This window comes from Merops nubicus, unplaced genomic scaffold, assembly GCF_000691845.1.
Source record: "Merops nubicus isolate BGI_N331 unplaced genomic scaffold, ASM69184v1 scaffold30883, whole genome shotgun sequence".
In the NCBI taxonomy this organism is placed as follows: Eukaryota; Metazoa; Chordata; class Aves; order Coraciiformes; family Meropidae; genus Merops; species Merops nubicus.
In genome coordinates this window covers 7,877-23,862 of record NW_008601519.1, presented here as the reverse complement: position 1 = coordinate 23,862, position 15,986 = coordinate 7,877, and the positions used below count along the sequence as shown (strand labels likewise).

The following is a 15,986-nucleotide window of genomic DNA, read 5'->3' as shown; positions in this document are numbered from 1 at the left end:
CCCGCCTCCTGCTGATCCCCGCTGCCCCCAGATCACCAGGATTTACTGCTACGTCTCCGTGGTCAGCCTGCAGTACCTGGGACCTGTCATCCTCACCCTCCACTGCACGCTGCTCCTCAAGACGCTGGGTAAGGGCCGTGGGAAGCACGGAACTGTAGGGGCTGTTTGGTTGGAAGAGATCTCATCGAGTCCAGTGGTGACCCCAGCACAGCCAGGTCCCCACTGCCCCGTGTCCCTCACCCCACATCTCCACGGCTTGGAAACCCCTCCAGGGGTGGGGACTCCACCACTGCCCTGGGCAGCCTGGCACAGCCCTGGGCACCCCTCCAGGGGAAGAAATTGTTCCTCAGGGCCAACCTCAACCTCCCCTGGGGCAACTTGAGGCCCTTTCCTCTTGTCCTGTCCCTTGTTCCTTGGGAGCAGAGCCCGACCCCCCCCTGGCTCCAGGCTCCTGTCAGGAGCTGGGCAGAGCCAGAAGGTCTCCCCTGAGCCTCCTTTGCTCCAGGCTCCGCACCCCCAGCTCCCTCAGCTGCTCCTCCCCACACTTGGGCTCTAGACCCTTCCCCAGCAGCTCCGTTGCCCTTCTCTGGCCACGCTCCAGCCCCTCAGTATCATTCTTATAGTGAGAGGGGCAGAGGGGCTCAGGAGGGGCAGGATGAGACCTTCAAGTTATCATCAAGCCCTCAGCATCCAAGTCACCCCCAGGTTCTCAAGACACGACTTGCAGTTGGCATGAACCTAACCCATGCCATGAGCACGCTGGGACTCAGACACCAGCACATCAGTGGCAGGGGGAGGGGGCTGCAGCCTGGGCACCGAGCCCCTGCAGACCCATCCCCTCTGTCACACAGGGCATCACTCCTGGGGGCTGTACCCAGAGCCCCCTCTCCCGTCTCTGGCAGTGCCAGCAGCAGTGCCAGGGGCCGGCGGGGAGGGGGCAGCGTGCGGCCGTGCAGCAGATCACGGGCATCCTGGGTGGCATCTTCACCCCCCTCTTCTTCCGGGGACTCTTCGCCTTCCTCACCTGGTGGGTGGCCGCCTGCCAGGTTGTCACCAGCCTCTTTGGCCTCTACTTCCACCAGTACCTGGCAGCCTCCTGAGCAGGGGGTGCCCCGGGGTGCAGCCGGTGCCCTTGGCTGGTTTCCCCACTGGCACGTGCTGGTGGCACACGTGGACACGCGTGGGGGTATTTCTGTTACCCCTTTTGCACACCCATGCCAGCGTGGGCATCGCCCGCTCCTGCTGCTGCTCACCACCGTGCCTGCTGTGCCCAGCTCTGGCTGCGTCCCTCCTGCCCCTGCCCCTCCTCCTCCTCCTCCTCCTCCTGCCCCCACACAGTGACCGAGGAGCCCAGGGGAGCCGGAGCCACGCAGCCCCCTTTGCTGCTGCCTGCTCTGACCTGCCCTGGGGCAACTGCTGCTCCTGCCAGCCCCAGGCAGTACCTGCTGGGCAGAGGGCTTGGTGGGCATCGCAGCCAGGTTGGGGTGGCAGCTTGGCTTTGCCATCATAGAGTGGTTTGGGGGAGAAGGGACCTTTCAAGGTCATCTCATCCAACCCCCCTGCAGGAAGCAGGGACATCCCCAGCTAGAGCAGGGTGCTCAGAGCCCTGGCCAACCTCCCCTGGGATGGTTCCAGGGATGGGGCCGTGACCACCTCTCTGGGCAGCCTGGCACAGGGGCTCACCACCTTCAGTGTAAACAATTTTTCCTTGCCAGCACAGAATTTGGGGTTTGCTCTGCCTAGTGAGGTGTGTTTCTGTAGGATTGCTGCTCTGGCCAGCTGAGTCAGAGCTCCTGGGGGTCATCCCCCTGCTTTGTGTGAACTCAGGCCCAGCAGCTTCAGCTGTTGGAGGTTTTAGAAATAAAGAATTAACTCAGAATGTTTCACCACTCCAGAAGCTGCTGCTTTGGTTGCACTTTGCAGCCCCGAGGCCCCTCAAGCAGGGCAGGGGTCCCATAGTGGGAGGGCAGCTGGGTGAGCTGCAGAGCCCCCTACCAGTTACCAGACTGGAACAAACCCTGTGGCCTCGCCGTGCTCTGGGAGGAGACCTCAGGGTGACCCCTCAGAGCCCAACTCTGTGCCCGTTCCTGGTGCTTTGTCCCGGGGTCACACTGGGGCTGGTGGCACCGGGGAGGGGGCTCTGAGCCCAGGGCCCCTTGGCCATCGCAGCCGAGCTCTTCCCAGCCCACGGTGGGTGCTGGTCCAGCTGCATGAAAAAGGATTAGCGAGTCTGGGCTGCTCAGAGAAAGGGAGAGGGGCTCTGATCCTATTTGATAGCCTTGTAATGGTCTTAATTCCCTCGTGCTAAGGGCCGAGATAAGGCGGCAGCAGCCCGGTGTTAACAGGGCTAATCCGGGAGCCCTCCTCCGCCTGGGTCCCCCTCCTGCAGCCTGCACACAGCAAATGGCCTTTTAGCCAAAAAAGGATGGGGAAAATCCCCTTTTGCCAGCAGCTGGGGAAGCCAGAGCCCAGCAGAGCATCCTCACCCAGCACCGGGCCAGGAAGGCTTGGGCTCCAGCAGCACTGCCCCCGAGATGGGGGTGGGAAGGGGCAAGGAAGAAGTAATTCCCTCAGAATTGGGATGCAGAAGGGACTTGGGTGGGAAGGGACAAGGAAGAAGCATTTCCCCCAGGACTGGGATGCAGAAGGGACAAGGAAGAGGCATTTCCCCCGGGCTGGGGCTGCAGAAGGGACTCGTTCCAGGCTGTGCCGTCCCATTAGGAGCGAGTCCGACTGCCTTGATGGCTCATTTATCTAATTTTCCTTAAGCATGTGGAGGAAGCAGCCGGGGGCTGAGCTGGCAGGGAGGCCTTCGCAGCAGGAGGACGGTTGCTAGGGCCTGGGGTTGTGCTGCAGTCAGACATGCAGACAGTTCCTCCCCTGAGATCTGCCCAGACGTGACCCTCTCAGGCGGGGACAATGACTGATAGACTAGCCAAGAGCAGGAGACAGATCCACAGGCACTGAAATTGGGCCACATCAAATAAAATGAAAGAGCCCCCCCATCTTCCTCTCCCCAGAATGATTTTTACTCTTTGTCCTTTTGCTGTAGCTGGAATTTGGGTGTGGGGCTGGGCTCAGGAGCGAGGGGGGCAGCTGGCCCCAGAAGGTGGTGTTGCTGCAGAGGCTCCTCTGGCACCAAGGTTCAGACTGGCAGCAGGAGGACCTGCTGGGATTTGGATCTGGCTCCTGCTCCCCTGGTGCACACCTACCTTTGGTGGCCACCAAGCCACACTTGGCAAGAAACCAGGGGCTGGGGAGAGGACTTGGACTGCACCAGCTCCTGGAGGTGTTCCTGCCTGCCCTGGCAGGGAGGGAAGCAGGGAGCTTTCCCTTCCCACCCCACTTCCATCCAAAATGGGATCCCCTTTCTGCCTGCATCCTGCAGAGCTGGTCCTGCTTGGAGCAGTGGGGTGTTTCTCATCACAGCCCTCTCCGTGCCTGGCAGCCCAGACCAGCCCGGGTGGATGCTCTGCTCCTCCACACAGGGAGCCAGGACAAAGGTTGGGATGATGCCCTCAGCTGGCAGGGTCAAGAGGCAGCTGGGCCAGGGCAGGTGGACAGGGACCAGTCCCCAGCTCTGCCACAGGCTTCCTGCAGGGTTTAGTGGGAGTCTCAGTTTCCCTCGGGGTACAGCCAGGACACCAGCTCTGCCCAGTCTCGCCACAGGTTACTCAAGGAGGGCTGGACCTGTCCCCACTGCTGAGATCTTCCTGCCTCACAAGGCACCACATCCACCCTGGCCCTGAAATGCAGCTGTAAGCACCGAGAGCCCCAAAAGCTGAGCAACCAGGAGACCCCCAACTTCTGGGACAGCACCGGGCCATGCCTAAGCCGACAGTGCCACCTGCTGCCACTGCACACCCGTCCCATGCTGGGGACAGGGACAGCACGGGGCTCCTCCGGGGCAACCACAGCTTCTGCACTGCCTCCAGCTGCCTGCCTGCCTTCAAGCTTCTCCCAGCTCCCACATGAAGCCCAAAAGCACCGACCTGTCCACTTTGGAGGACAAGGAGACTTGTGGAGTACACCGTGCCCCAAATCCCCCAACAGGTACCCCCAGCCACGAGCCCTTCCTGGACCTCCCCCATGTTCAGCCCCTCAGTAACCCCACCCAGATGAGCCAGGATCCTCTCTCATGAGCCACATAGAGCAGGAGACACCCTCGGAGAGCCTGCAAAATCAATTAGAATTTTTTATTAAATATACATCCTCTCTTGGCACAAATCTTCAAATATATAAACATTATATAACAAAGTGTCTTCACTGCAATAAAATAGAACTCCAGATCCGAGAAAAGCCATCAGGACTGACACACACACACTCGCACACAGGGGTGGGGAGGACACCTCTTGACAAAAGGCATTTTAACAGTGTTTGTGCTGAGAGATGCACAGACCACACGGGCAGCAGGCTGGCACCCCTGCCTCACACGATGCCCCGGGGGAAGCGGGAGGAACTGGCCCCTAGCACTAAGAACGAGGCTGGTTTGGAGGAAGGCCACCTCCTCCTGGGGCCCAGTCCAGGTTGGGAGGGTGCAGAACACGTGCCCTGGCTCTCTGCAGGGCCCAAGTGCCCAGCTGGGATCCTGCCACATCTCCCCACCACACCCTCGCCCTCCTGCCCGCCCAGGACTGGCACCAGGCTCGCTCGGGGTTGCCACAGTGCTTCTGCTCAAAGTTTCCTTTCACTCCTCCTCTGCTCTTGTGTTACAGACAGCAGAGGGTGAAGGTGAGTGCTCTCGAGCCCTTCTGGGTGGAAGGGGAGGAGAAGTGAACCACAGTACCACTATTTTTCCACAGAAGTGCTTTGGGAGAGCTCCTGTGGAGTACCAGTGCTGCCCCACACCACCCACCCAGGGCTTTCCGTGTCCTTGTGCCTCAGGAGGCTGCAGCTCCTCTCCTGAGCTTCCCCCACAGTCCTGGCAGCTCTGTCCCCCTTCCAGGGGGCATAAAGGGCTTTGCAAGAAGCCAGCTCAGGTCCCACCTCTCACATATTCAAGCTCCTTCTGCCTTCCAGAAGGACACACTCCCTCCAAGCTACCTGCTCCACAAGCAGCTGCTTTCCCAGAGCAAGTGGGCATCACGTGGAGGTGCTGAAGGAAACAAGCAGCAGCATGTCACAGCTTGTGAAGGAAACATGCTGGGAGAAGTGCAGGTGCTAAGCTGGACAAGCAGTTCACAAGAACCTTTCCAAAAAAACCTCCTGCCCCTTCACCTAGTGCCTCTAACTTCTTGCCCTCCCTGCCCCCAGGCAGCCTGGCCTGAGTGGGAAGCCTGGTTGGGTTGTTTGGGCATTCACAGCTCTGAGTTTCTCATTTGGGATGCCTTTCACTGGACCTGATCTTCTCGAAGTGCTAGTGCAGGACTAAAGGTGCAGAAGCAGGGACAGAGTAGCCAAGGGGGGGGAAAAAAAGCACAAATTACTGTTTGGCAGCAACACGTTAAGGAACAGGGAGAACATGAGCTGAAAAGAAATTCAAGGAATCGGAGAAGAGTGAGATGAAAAATTGGGGAATTTGTGATAGTAAAAAAGCTCTAAAGAAAAGGACTGGAAAAGATTCCTGTTAGACTTCATTTTTTTTCTCAAAGGCAACAAACCTTCCTGGCCAGCACCCAGCACCCTCCCTTTCCAAATCAGCATGCCCACAACTCCTCAGGCACTCATTCCAGGCAGCAGAGAGAGCTGGAACATGTGTCAATTCATGCAAGGATTAAGGGAAGGGAAGAGAACACTCTGTTTCTCCTTTTCTACATTCAAATCAAGAAGAAATAAAGGGAAAAAAAAAAAAAGCTATTTAAACCAACCCAAAGCAACAACACACACACAGTTACTCTGAACAGTTCTGCCCGAGAAACAAGAGCACCAAAAGCATCACAGACTGAATTCAAAGACCTGTCTCTGAACAAACACTCAGCCTGCAAAACTCAGGAAAACGTTTGGCTAAAATTCCACTGAATTCAAACCAGGTGCAGCTGCTAGTTAAGGAAGGAACAACTCATAGCCCAGTGCTCCCCAGTCTGGCTGTGCCTCAGGGCTGGAGGTGAGCTGGGCATCAGCTGCAAGGTGAGTGATGCCTCCTCCAAGGGTTTTCCCCTCCTTTCACACCCGAGCTGCATGGCAGAAGGTGCCCTGTGCTGATCTGCCCTCCTGCTCAGTCCCAAACCAGAGGTTAGTCATCCAGTGTAAATCCTTTCTCAGCCAGCACCCAGGAGGAATTAAGCCACCCACAGGGGTTCAGCGATGCTCAACATCTCCTAAGACAGGGTCTGATGTGCTTGCCTCTGAGATGAGCTACTGTACTGGGGAGCAAGGGAGACCCTCTAGCTTGGGGGCCACAGTTCTGCTTCCTCTCACCTTCATCTAGTCCCCATCACCATGCAGCAAGGGCCATGCTCTGAACTGGCACCCTCCAGGCTGAGGGAGCTGGGCACAGGTTGGGCAGTCAGACACAGAGGCACCTCCTGGGACACACCTAGCTGCTGCTCTGCACCTTGCTTCTGTGGTAGGATGCAACCACCTTGGGATTTCCTCACTGGGCCAGACAAGCCAGAGAGGAGCAGGAGTAACTGGCTTCTCCATTGGAGAAAAGAAATCGGAGCTCTGGCAAAGGACTGCACAAAACTTCAGCCCAAGGAAGAGAAGAGCTGATCACCTTCCCTCAGCAAGGGGAGCAACACGTACACAGAGCTCATGGCTATCACCTCTGAAGGATGTTACACCCAAGGACACCTCACATTTCTGTAAGTACAAAGTAAATCAGGGGCTGCAGTCAAGTCTCACGAGGGAAATCGTCATTGGTGTGCTGGGAGGCAGAAATTACTGAGGTTAATGCCCCACCCATCCCCAAGCACTAAAGTGTGACCCAGCCCACGTGTTCTGGGAACAACACACACCTAAAACTTCAGCGTGCTGGCTCTCTGCCACGCCCACCAGATGGAAGCATAGGTGCTCCATTCCTAGGGAAATATTTGGCATGAGAAGCAAGTTGTGCTCCAAAGAACGAGTGCAAAGACGAAAGAAAGGGGAAAGCTGTTTCTACCAATTGTGCAATTACCTCCATTCCTGTTAATTAAGCCGTGGCACAAGGCTCAAACTACAACAGCTAAAACACACACAGCAGAGAAGGACAGCTTTTAAATGATGCCTTATTTTTCTTTTATATGTTACAGACTGTATCAGCTGGAAAGGGATTTTTAAATCTTGGCTTATCTGGCCTGATTCTCTGAGAAGTCTGAAGTTTGCTCTGACCTCTCTCACACTCCAAATTTAATATAAGGATGGAACTTAAAAATAAAACACCTCTAAATATTCATTTCTCTGAAAACTGATTTGAAATAGAAACCCTGAAAGGGACTTTACCACTGATTTACACACTGCAGCTGGAAACGATTGGCACCATAGGTAACTTCTGAAGGGTCAATACTGGCTGTGGAGCTTGTTCTCCTAAGGACCTGCTTGGTCCAGGAGAACTCTAGGAACAAAAGCAAGTGGGTTTAGGTGTGGGCTAAGGAATGAAGGTGATAGGACCTACACAGCAGGCACCAAAGGACAACGAGGTTGTTCAGAAGCACGGCCAGCAGCTCGAGTCAGCACCCCCAGACCCAGGCAGCCTCTGGGGAGAGCTGACCCACACGTGTGCCTTTGAGACCTTTGTTCTTGCCTGGTGCACAGAGCAGCACTAATAATACTGCAAGGATAAAACTGTTCAGGTTTTCAGTATGTAACACTTCTTCTTCTAGTGCATCAACACGACAGCCTGAGGAAAACACTGTCTTAAGACCATGACAACAGTGGGTTTGTGCAGCTGGAAAGCACTGCTGCTGCTCCATCTGATCCAGTTTGGGAATCCAGGCACAGCCCCTGCTCAACAACACTGACAACAAACACAAGAATGGGATCTACAAAAGGGCCCAGAACTTCCCTCCCCTGCTGCCTGCAGTCTTTGGTAATCTCAGAGGGACGTTGCAAGCAAGGGACATTTTATGCAACCTGACCCAGAAATGAGGAGAATGTCTGAAAAAGGGGCAGCATTTCCCACTGGAGCTCACCAAGTTCCAGCAGAAAAGAAGTGAGCTGGACCTGTTAAACCCTGCTGTGTCCCGTTTTAGGGAGACTGATGCTTACAGGTCAGAGGAATCAGGAATTCCCTACAGACTAACTGGAATATTGCACTTGGCAGGCTGCCTCCAGCTAACACGTTCCATCACTAACTGCCTACCAGGAGCAGCAGTCACTCCCCAGACTCAGGGGGTCATTCCAACAGCACCAAGTCCTCTCTTTCATCATCCACCACTTCATCTGCCCACAGAGACCAGGTGAGGAGCCAGCAGCAGCACACGTTTGTTTGACAGGCTCCACTCCCAGTATCAAAGAGTAACACAGAAGGGTGAGGCAGCCACTTTAGAGGACTCGGTTCTGCAGAGCTGTAAGAAGACTTCTGTTTAGGAAAGAGTTAGTTTCAGGTTGAGGTTTCCAAGTAACTCAGAGGCTCATTAAAAAGGAAAAAAAAAAAAAAAAAGAAAGAAATCCAACAACAGAAAAAAAAACCCCAAGCAACCAAACAAGAAAGGTAAGTTCTCTGCTGCAGGAGAGCAGGGACAGAGTGAGGGAACACTAGCATTGCTCTTTCTACACGTGTTGTACTTTTCCCCAGCAAGGGCTGTGGGGATTAAGCTACTACCTTTCAACGTTAGTGCTGTGCTGTAATTTACGGAGAAGGATCTGCGTCAGGTCAAAGGTTGTGAAGCTTATTCCCACTGCAATTGGACCTTTGACCCAGTTCATGCTGAGTCCTTTGTACAAGCCACGGATTAGTCCCTCTTCTCTTATAATCTCCTGCATGGTGAGGAGGATGGAGCTGTACGTGTGTCCCATGACCCCCGCCGTCTGCATTCGTCGGCGAACCACGTCCAGGGGGTAGGAGGCTGACTGGCCAATCAGCCCTGCACAGGCACCAAACAACAGCCTCTCCGGGGGGGATGGCTGGGATTTCCCACTGTGATCTGGGGAGAGAAAGCAGCAGAGTGTAGGAAGCTTCCTGTAACAAAGACACGACTAAGGTCGAGTGGGCTGAGAGCCAAAGAGAGTGCCAGAGCTCCCGAGGATTTTGTTTCCAACTTGGCTGTTAGGTGAGTTGGGATGTAACCAAGTCCTGCTGCAGCCAGGGCCTGCACCTTCTCCTTCCTCTGCAGGACACGGGCTGCTTGCCTGCAGCTTGCCTTCTTCACAGCCTGGAACTCAGAGAGGGAGGCACAAGGCATCCTCCACAAGGACAGAACTTTGCAGTTGGCTCCAAGGCCAGGAACAGGACTTGTAGCACTGAATTCAGACACCTCAAGTTGGCCAAAAGGCTACACCATTTCACTCAAAAGCAAACCCAGTTGCCTTTACCTGCATGTAGTTTCTTCAGTGTCTCGTAGGTGAAGAAGCTAAGCCCAGCATATGGAATCACTCCAAGGATGGTTGGTGTAAACCCCCTGTACAAAGTCTTCAGTCCTTCCTCTCGGGATATTCGGATGAAGACATGAACAATATTGCTGTACCTAGCAGGTGGACACAGGAAAACCAAATCTGTGCTGGTTAGTGCCTGCACACACCAGTGATAATATTTCCAACAGGACTTTCTGAAGGATCAACAATTAATTAATTCGGCTCTGAGCTCATCAAACAGCTCAGAAGGGATTTCAGAAGCCTGTCCTCAAATGGAGGAGCCAGCGACCAGCTCTCCTCTAGCCCTACCACAACATGCTGCCCTGTCTGCTCCATCTCTTGTGGAGGCACCGTGCCAGCTGGCCTCCTAAAGAACCCCCACAGAGGCTTCACTAGTGAGGTCTTTCAGTATTGATCTCCTTCCAGCCCCTGGACTAACCAGACCTCTGGCCATTTAATCAGTGCTCAGACCCCAGCAGTAAGAGGTTTATTACACCGAAGGCTCCGAGCAAGAAGTGACCCAGAAAATGGGAATAAAGTCATCTGACCTTAAAAGAAAGTTCTGGGTTTGTTCGTGGTGCTTGTACTTGCTTTTGTGAGGCACTTACATCTCCTTCGGCGTGACAGCCATTCGAGCACGGACCATATCCAAGGGGTAGGTTAGCATGGCAGCCGTGGTGCCTGCCAGAGAGCCAGCAATGAATCGAGGGAAGGGTGTCAGCGCTCTAAGGTGAGAGAAGAGACCAAACAGATCACCTGGAGATGGAAAAACTACGTGGCTTTTGAGGATGGCTCTACTCTACCTGCTCCTGAATCCCTTCCCTGCCTGCCTACCGAAGAGAGGGGGGTGGGTGGGGGTTGAGGCAGCTGTGGTTTGCCACAGTCAGTTAAGACATAGAGGCTCAGAGAAATCTCTGCTGAGGACAGCAAGCCTGACTTGGGGTGTCTCAGACACTGAATGCCCAAGAGCAAGAGGCTCAGGCCACACGCACAGCTCGGGTAACAGCACGAGGCTGGATCTTGTTGCTTCTCCTGCAAAGCCAAGCTCTTTGTTTTGCCTGCCTGCTCAGCACAGGGAAGCACTAGCTTCTAGGCCACTTCTTGCTCACGCCTCTAGAAGACAGGGTCTTCTTCTCACGAAGATCTCCCCTGTGCAAGACCCTGACCCCAGCCCCTTGCTTAGCCCCCCTTCCTGTTCTGTGGAGACATGGTGAGAGGAGCTGGCACAACTCTGTACCAGCTGAGCTTCCAGCTCAGGAGTCGTGGATGAAGCAGAGAAACAAATGTGCTCCTTCCCTCCCTCCCTCCCTGCAGGCCACGGCCCCACGGACCGCTCCATCCTCTGCCAGCAGCAAAGCCACCCTGCATCTTACTTTCCCTGGAAGCCGTAGTAGCTGCCCAGGAGCTGCTTGTACTCCTCGTGGGCACAGAACTGGATGGCAGCATAGGGGATCACACGGACCATGGTGGCCGAGTTCCCTCGCCAGAGACTCCAGAAGCCTTCGTTGAGGTAGGTGCGATAAATCAGCCTGTAGGCTTCCTGCAGGCAACGGATCAAAGGTCAGCCAGGGAGATCATGATAAGAGGGAGTCCAAACAACAGAGGAGGAAAAGGTGACCCTATAGCTTAACCTCTCCAAATCCTCCTTCCCACCCCAAGCACAGCGAGCTGCTCTCAGCCGTTTACGCTCGCAACCCTGGCTCCAGAATACGACAACTGAAACTCCTTCTCTAGGGAGACCCAGTCAGAGACATCAGAGCAAAGAGAGACCTGGAGTTCATTCTCCCTCCAAGGGCAAGGCACAGAGCTGGACTGCTGTTTGCACAAACCATTTCCTAATTAATCTTCTTAGTGTAAGACAGAACCATTTGGATAACACACTAGCACAGCACACATGGAGCAGCCGTAACCCACACGCAACAATCACCTCCCAAATTCTCATTTCCTATCTACTCTGAAACACCTCCCGTGGTGGCTGGGGGAGAGAAAGCAACCACTGGAGGAGAAGGTCTCAAAACAGAGCCCTGAGTGATGCCACAACATTTACTGTGATGCCACAGTGAATTTCCTGGAGCATGAATGAGGACTGAGGCCCCTCTGGGACAGGCACTGGCTAAAAACATGACCAGAGAAAAGCTAAGGAGTATTATAAACACAGTGCTTCCAGTTGTTCCCCCTCTGTTCTTTCACTATGAGCACTGCTAATAAAAGCCAAGCAAGAAAGTTAAATAAATACAAACAAAAGATGCTGTTTAGGGCTATTACTACCATTAATCAAACACTTCAGGTCAACAGGAGACAGACACACCACCTCACCTTGGCAGAAAATCTTTTTGAAGACACTAAAAAGGAAAAAAAAAAGAGCATTAGATCTTGCAATACATTTAGATGGGTCAAATAAACCATACAGGCATTTTATCCAAGGGATAAAACAAAGAAGCAAAAGAATTAATGCAAGGGAAAAGAGAGATTCTTTGTAATAAACACTTTCCACTGGTAAGTGCTCCCAAACTCTTTTTAGCACCCAAGTTCATTTTTTCCACCTGCTGTTAGGAAAATGATAATTTTCTGTCATGTTTGCCACTTTAAAGCACTAACAATAAATGAATAACTAAAAAATGAGAAAAAAACCCTAATCAAAACTGCACTGACTGCTTATTTTTGAGCATTTCCATGCACAGGTTCCAGCCCAGTGCCAGAATCCAGCACAGAACGGGGCTGTTTAGTGAAGCTCCACGCAAGAGTGGTTCCATCCCAGCCAAACTCAAATGAACCCTCAGTTTCTCTTCTTGCATCCATTCAAAGTGACAGCATCTCTTTAACTATGTAACACACGAGGCATTTGGAAGCAAGATTTATTTGGCATACAGCAGGTCTGGTTTGTTCCTCCAGCAGGAAGGAAACTCAAGGCTAAAACCCGAGCAGCAACGCTAATGAAACATGGTTCCAATTAAGTGTCTGTTGCAGTTTCTTTCCAACTCCTTTGAGACTTGTAACCTCTCAAGTGTATCAAACAACCCCATGCAAATACAGTTTTTACCACGCTGCTCCTTTATGCAATTCAACACTTTTTTTTTTAAGAAATAAAACCATCTCCATAGGCAATTGCAGCTGGCTCTGCAGTGGAAACGAGCTCTTCTCCCTCTCCCACAGGAAAATTTTTCAGCTGCTGGTTCAAGGGACAACCTTCCTACACTCCCATGGCCCCAAGATGCTTTCCTTCCTCATACTCAAAGATGAGGCCCCAGAGTAAAAACCTGTAGGAGAGGAAGAGACTAAGAAACCCACGAGATGCCACAAAACTGGTCAGAACGGGCACGTTTTGTTTCCTCTGCAGCAAGTTTAATGGACCACACCAAAGAGGTCTCTTTATAAATGGAGGCCTGTACAAATTAAAGGGGATTTAGATGGTCAGCTGTTGACTCACCCCAGTTCTGCAGCTCCCACCTCACCTCTGATCCTGACATTTCCAACCTTAGATGAACCAGAGTGTTTTCTCTGGGGAGAAAGCACAGCACATCCTCACTGCTGCCCAGGCAGCTGCTCCCAGCCACCATCCCAGGCAAGGCTTTCCCTCCCTGTGGCTTCCACCCCCTGATCTCTATCCCTGCTGGCCCAGAGCTCAGACCCTGCTACGCCCAGAATGAAAAGCATGTCAAATGAAAGTCAATTCAAAATTAAATCTCATCCAGGGATTGGATTAAACCTACCCAATTCATTTAATCTGGGATGTCAGCTAGATTTAAAATTCCTGGCCTCACCAAATGTCTGCTGTACTCACTGCCTGCACACTTCCCTTTGGGACAACCCGTGTAGCTGACAGTCCCTGAAGTGAAACAGGGGAACTGCACACCCAATTCATTTAATCTGGGATGTCAGCTAGATTTAAAATTCCTGGCCTCACCAAATGTCTGCTGTACTCACTGCCTGCACACTTCCCTTTGGGACAACCCTGAAGTGAAACAGAGGAACTGCACAGAGCCCACGATGAGCCTGAATCCCAAATCCCACTGAACACATGGGAATTTTCTATCCCAATGAGCTAAATTCCATTTGCAGTTACACACTTTAGGAACACACAGCTTGGTTTGCAGCTTCAAGGCTTCTCACAGGACTTCTCATCACTTTAACCACACTTCAACCCTAAAAACAACAATTCAGCTGCAATACAAAGCAACTTGTAGTAGAAAAGAGTGCATACCTGTGAGCAGGCACAGCCAGGCATCCAGCCTCTGGCCAGACACTCTCAGAGCTCAGCTACCTCCCTCCAGTGTCACCACAATCCTCAGATTGCTCCTTCCCCTTCCCACCTTATTTCTCCAAACTGAACAGACCCAGAAATCCAGAGTGTCACCAACCACCCCCTCAAATGGTGCCTTTACAGTGTCCATTTGCCCTGCACCCCAAAACTCACCCTTATGTCACAGGACACACATAACCAGCCAACACTGGTGAGCCACAGGCAACTGTCTCTAACCAGCAATACAGAATCATGGAATCATTTGGTTGGAAAAGACCTTTGAGATCCTCAAGTCCAACCATCCCCCAGCTCTGCCAGGTCCCCACTGTCCCGTGTCCCTCACACCACATCTCCACAGCTTGGAAACCCCTCCAGGGGTGGGGACTCCACCACTGCCCTGGGCAACCCTCCAGGGCAAGAAATTTTTCATAATATTCAACTTAAACCTCCCTGGGTGCAACCTGAGGCTTCTTGTCCTGTTGAGGACACGTGCATCAGTGTTACACTGAAACAGCAAAACTCTTGCTGACTCCCATGAGACTTGGACCCAGCACTCCAGGTCAGAGGCACAACTGACTGGCACCTGGAATCAAACAACCCCACCAGGAATCAAACAATAGGTTCCTAGACTCAATTCACTGTGGTCCCATCACTGTTCTGTCTGCACCCTGCCCTGCCAGGTCACTGCAGGATGGCTGAGTGCAGGAGAACAGGCTGGCTGAGCAGATCAGAGAAGCTGCTGTGGACTCTGCTAACAATAAAGCAAAAGCATTTTGCAAAAGCCAAGGAGACTCACCTTGAAACATGATTTTTGTCCTATCCAGTGGAGCTACTGCAGTTTTAGCAACAGCACCAGCCAATGCACCAGACATCAGGGAGTTGAGTACTTTCTTTTTCTCCTGGTTACCCTAGAACAAAGCATTGTTCAGTATGACACACTCCATCCTAAGCAAAAGTTGTAGAGTTTTACCTTTCCTACAGCATTTACCCCCTCTCAAGGACATGGGACAAAATTCTCTTCAAGGTTTCAAGTACAGTAAGCTGCTGGTCAGATCATGAAGCATTTGTCTGCCAAGATGCAAAGTTCTAGGGTCTGACACCTCTTACATGTGCTGTTTTTTCCCCTTTTGAGATTTTTAAAAGCTAAGCCACTACCTCCTCATCATTTAGGCATGTAGAGAAGCCAGGTTTCTTTCTTGCCCTTCCAGCCACACGCAAGCCCTATTTCCACATTGTTCCCAAGACCCTAAGAATAAACCAAGACAGGTTCCTACTATGATAAATGGAATGGAATTGGTGCCTTCCCTGCCACAGCTCATATTTATAAAAGCAGCTATCTTCTTGTAACACATGGGCAGAAAGCAAGCAAAAGACTTGAAGTCTCCCACCGTGAAGGTTACGAGCTGGAAGATGAGTCCAGCCAAGGCTCAGGAGCCTTCACTTCTGACACATTTCATGTTTTCATGGGGCAGTTAACACTGGTCTTTACTCAGAGTGTTTCACAATTAAAAAGTTAATGTTTGCTCCCAAAAGACATGGTTTCATTTGATTTTTCCCTTCCAGGCTCTGCCTGGCTGCTGCTGACCGCAAGGGTGGCCATGCAAAGGCAGCACGGGGTGAACTTCAGCCTGGGTTTGGGTCTAACTCAGAGCAAGGTTCAGCATCTCCTTCTGTCCCAGCACTTCTAACAAGAGTCTAGAAACAGCAGCAAGAGCAGGGGCAGCCAGACACGTGGCTCTCCTCCCAGCTCTGCCACCAAAGACATAACCTTGAGGGAGGAAGGCAGCCCTGCCAGCAATGCCCAGCCTCTTCCCAGAGGGCTGGAACTGCCTGGCCACCCTCTGAGAGAGCAAATCTCACACATCCACTGTAGCTCCTTCCAGACTCTGCAGCTCAAACCCCATTGAGATGCTTCCTTTGGACAGGAACCACACAGGTCTCCTCTCAAACCCACTGCAGAGACCCAACAACCTGCTGCTCTTACCTCTGAGAGGAGATGGGGTGATGAAACCTGCTCCACATCCTGCTGTTTGAAATCCACTTGACCTTCTCTCACACCATTACCCATACCAGTTGTACTTACAAGTGGGCAGAAGAGCTACAGCTCCTAAATTAAAAAGGAAGACAAAGCAACAGTTAGTACCAGCAGTAGGAAACAGGGAGGTAATAAAAACCTTGTATGGGAAGGGACCTACTCCCAGGGGCATTTTCAGTAGGAAAACCCCCATCCCAAGCTCCCAGCTGAGGAGCATTCCCAGGATCCTTGCCCCATGTCCTTCAAGGTGCCAGTGTATGTGTGTGTGTGGTGCTATGT

The 15,986-nt window shown here is 52.6% G+C and overlaps 2 protein-coding genes across 3 annotated transcripts in view; one reads left to right on the top strand and one right to left on the bottom strand.

Annotated features, from left to right (window-relative positions):
* TMEM161A (transmembrane protein 161A) overlaps positions 1 to 1,100 on the top strand; it is a gene marked incomplete at its 5' end in the record, with an annotated part of 2,823 nt that extends 1,723 nt beyond the window's left edge. The window contains 3 exon segments of the mRNA XM_008938024.1: positions 32 to 128; positions 852 to 933; positions 935 to 1,100. Coding sequence (XP_008936272.1) covers positions 32 to 128; positions 852 to 933; positions 935 to 1,100 — 345 coding nt within the window.
* Positions 1,101 to 8,589: 7,489 nt separating this feature from the next.
* On the bottom strand, positions 8,590 to 15,770 carry SLC25A42 (solute carrier family 25, member 42). 2 transcript variants are annotated; one of them, XM_008938023.1, is made up of 8 exons: positions 15,688 to 15,740; positions 15,441 to 15,480; positions 14,469 to 14,571; positions 11,749 to 11,774; positions 10,806 to 10,972; positions 10,041 to 10,157; positions 9,394 to 9,545; positions 8,590 to 9,005 (listed from the first exon to the last, which is right to left on the bottom strand). In XM_008938023.1, exons 1-8 carry the CDS (start codon positions 15,738 to 15,740, stop codon positions 8,680 to 8,682), a joined length of 984 nt encoding a protein of 327 aa, XP_008936271.1. In that variant the 3' UTR covers positions 8,590 to 8,679. The 2 variants fall into 2 exon arrangements, with proteins under 2 accessions (XP_008936271.1, XP_008936270.1); XM_008938022.1 differs by lacking the exon at positions 15,441 to 15,480 and having other exon boundaries at positions 14,469 to 14,580; positions 15,657 to 15,770.
* Between the last annotated feature and the right edge of the window lie 216 nt (positions 15,771 to 15,986).

Excerpts from the sequence above, each read along its gene's own strand:
- SLC25A42 (XM_008938022.1), bottom strand. The coding sequence starts at position 15,740 with ATGGGTAATGGTGTGAGAGAAGGTCAAGTGGATTTCAAACAGCAGGAT. Across the intron at positions 10,973-11,748 it reads CAAAAAGATTTTCTGCCAAG|GAAGCCTACAGGCTGATTTA; the intron begins GTGAGGTGGTGT and ends CGTTGCCTGCAG. Across the intron at positions 10,158-10,805 it reads TACTACGGCTTCCAGGGAAA|AGCGCTGACACCCTTCCCTC; the intron begins GTAAGATGCAGG and ends CTCTCACCTTAG.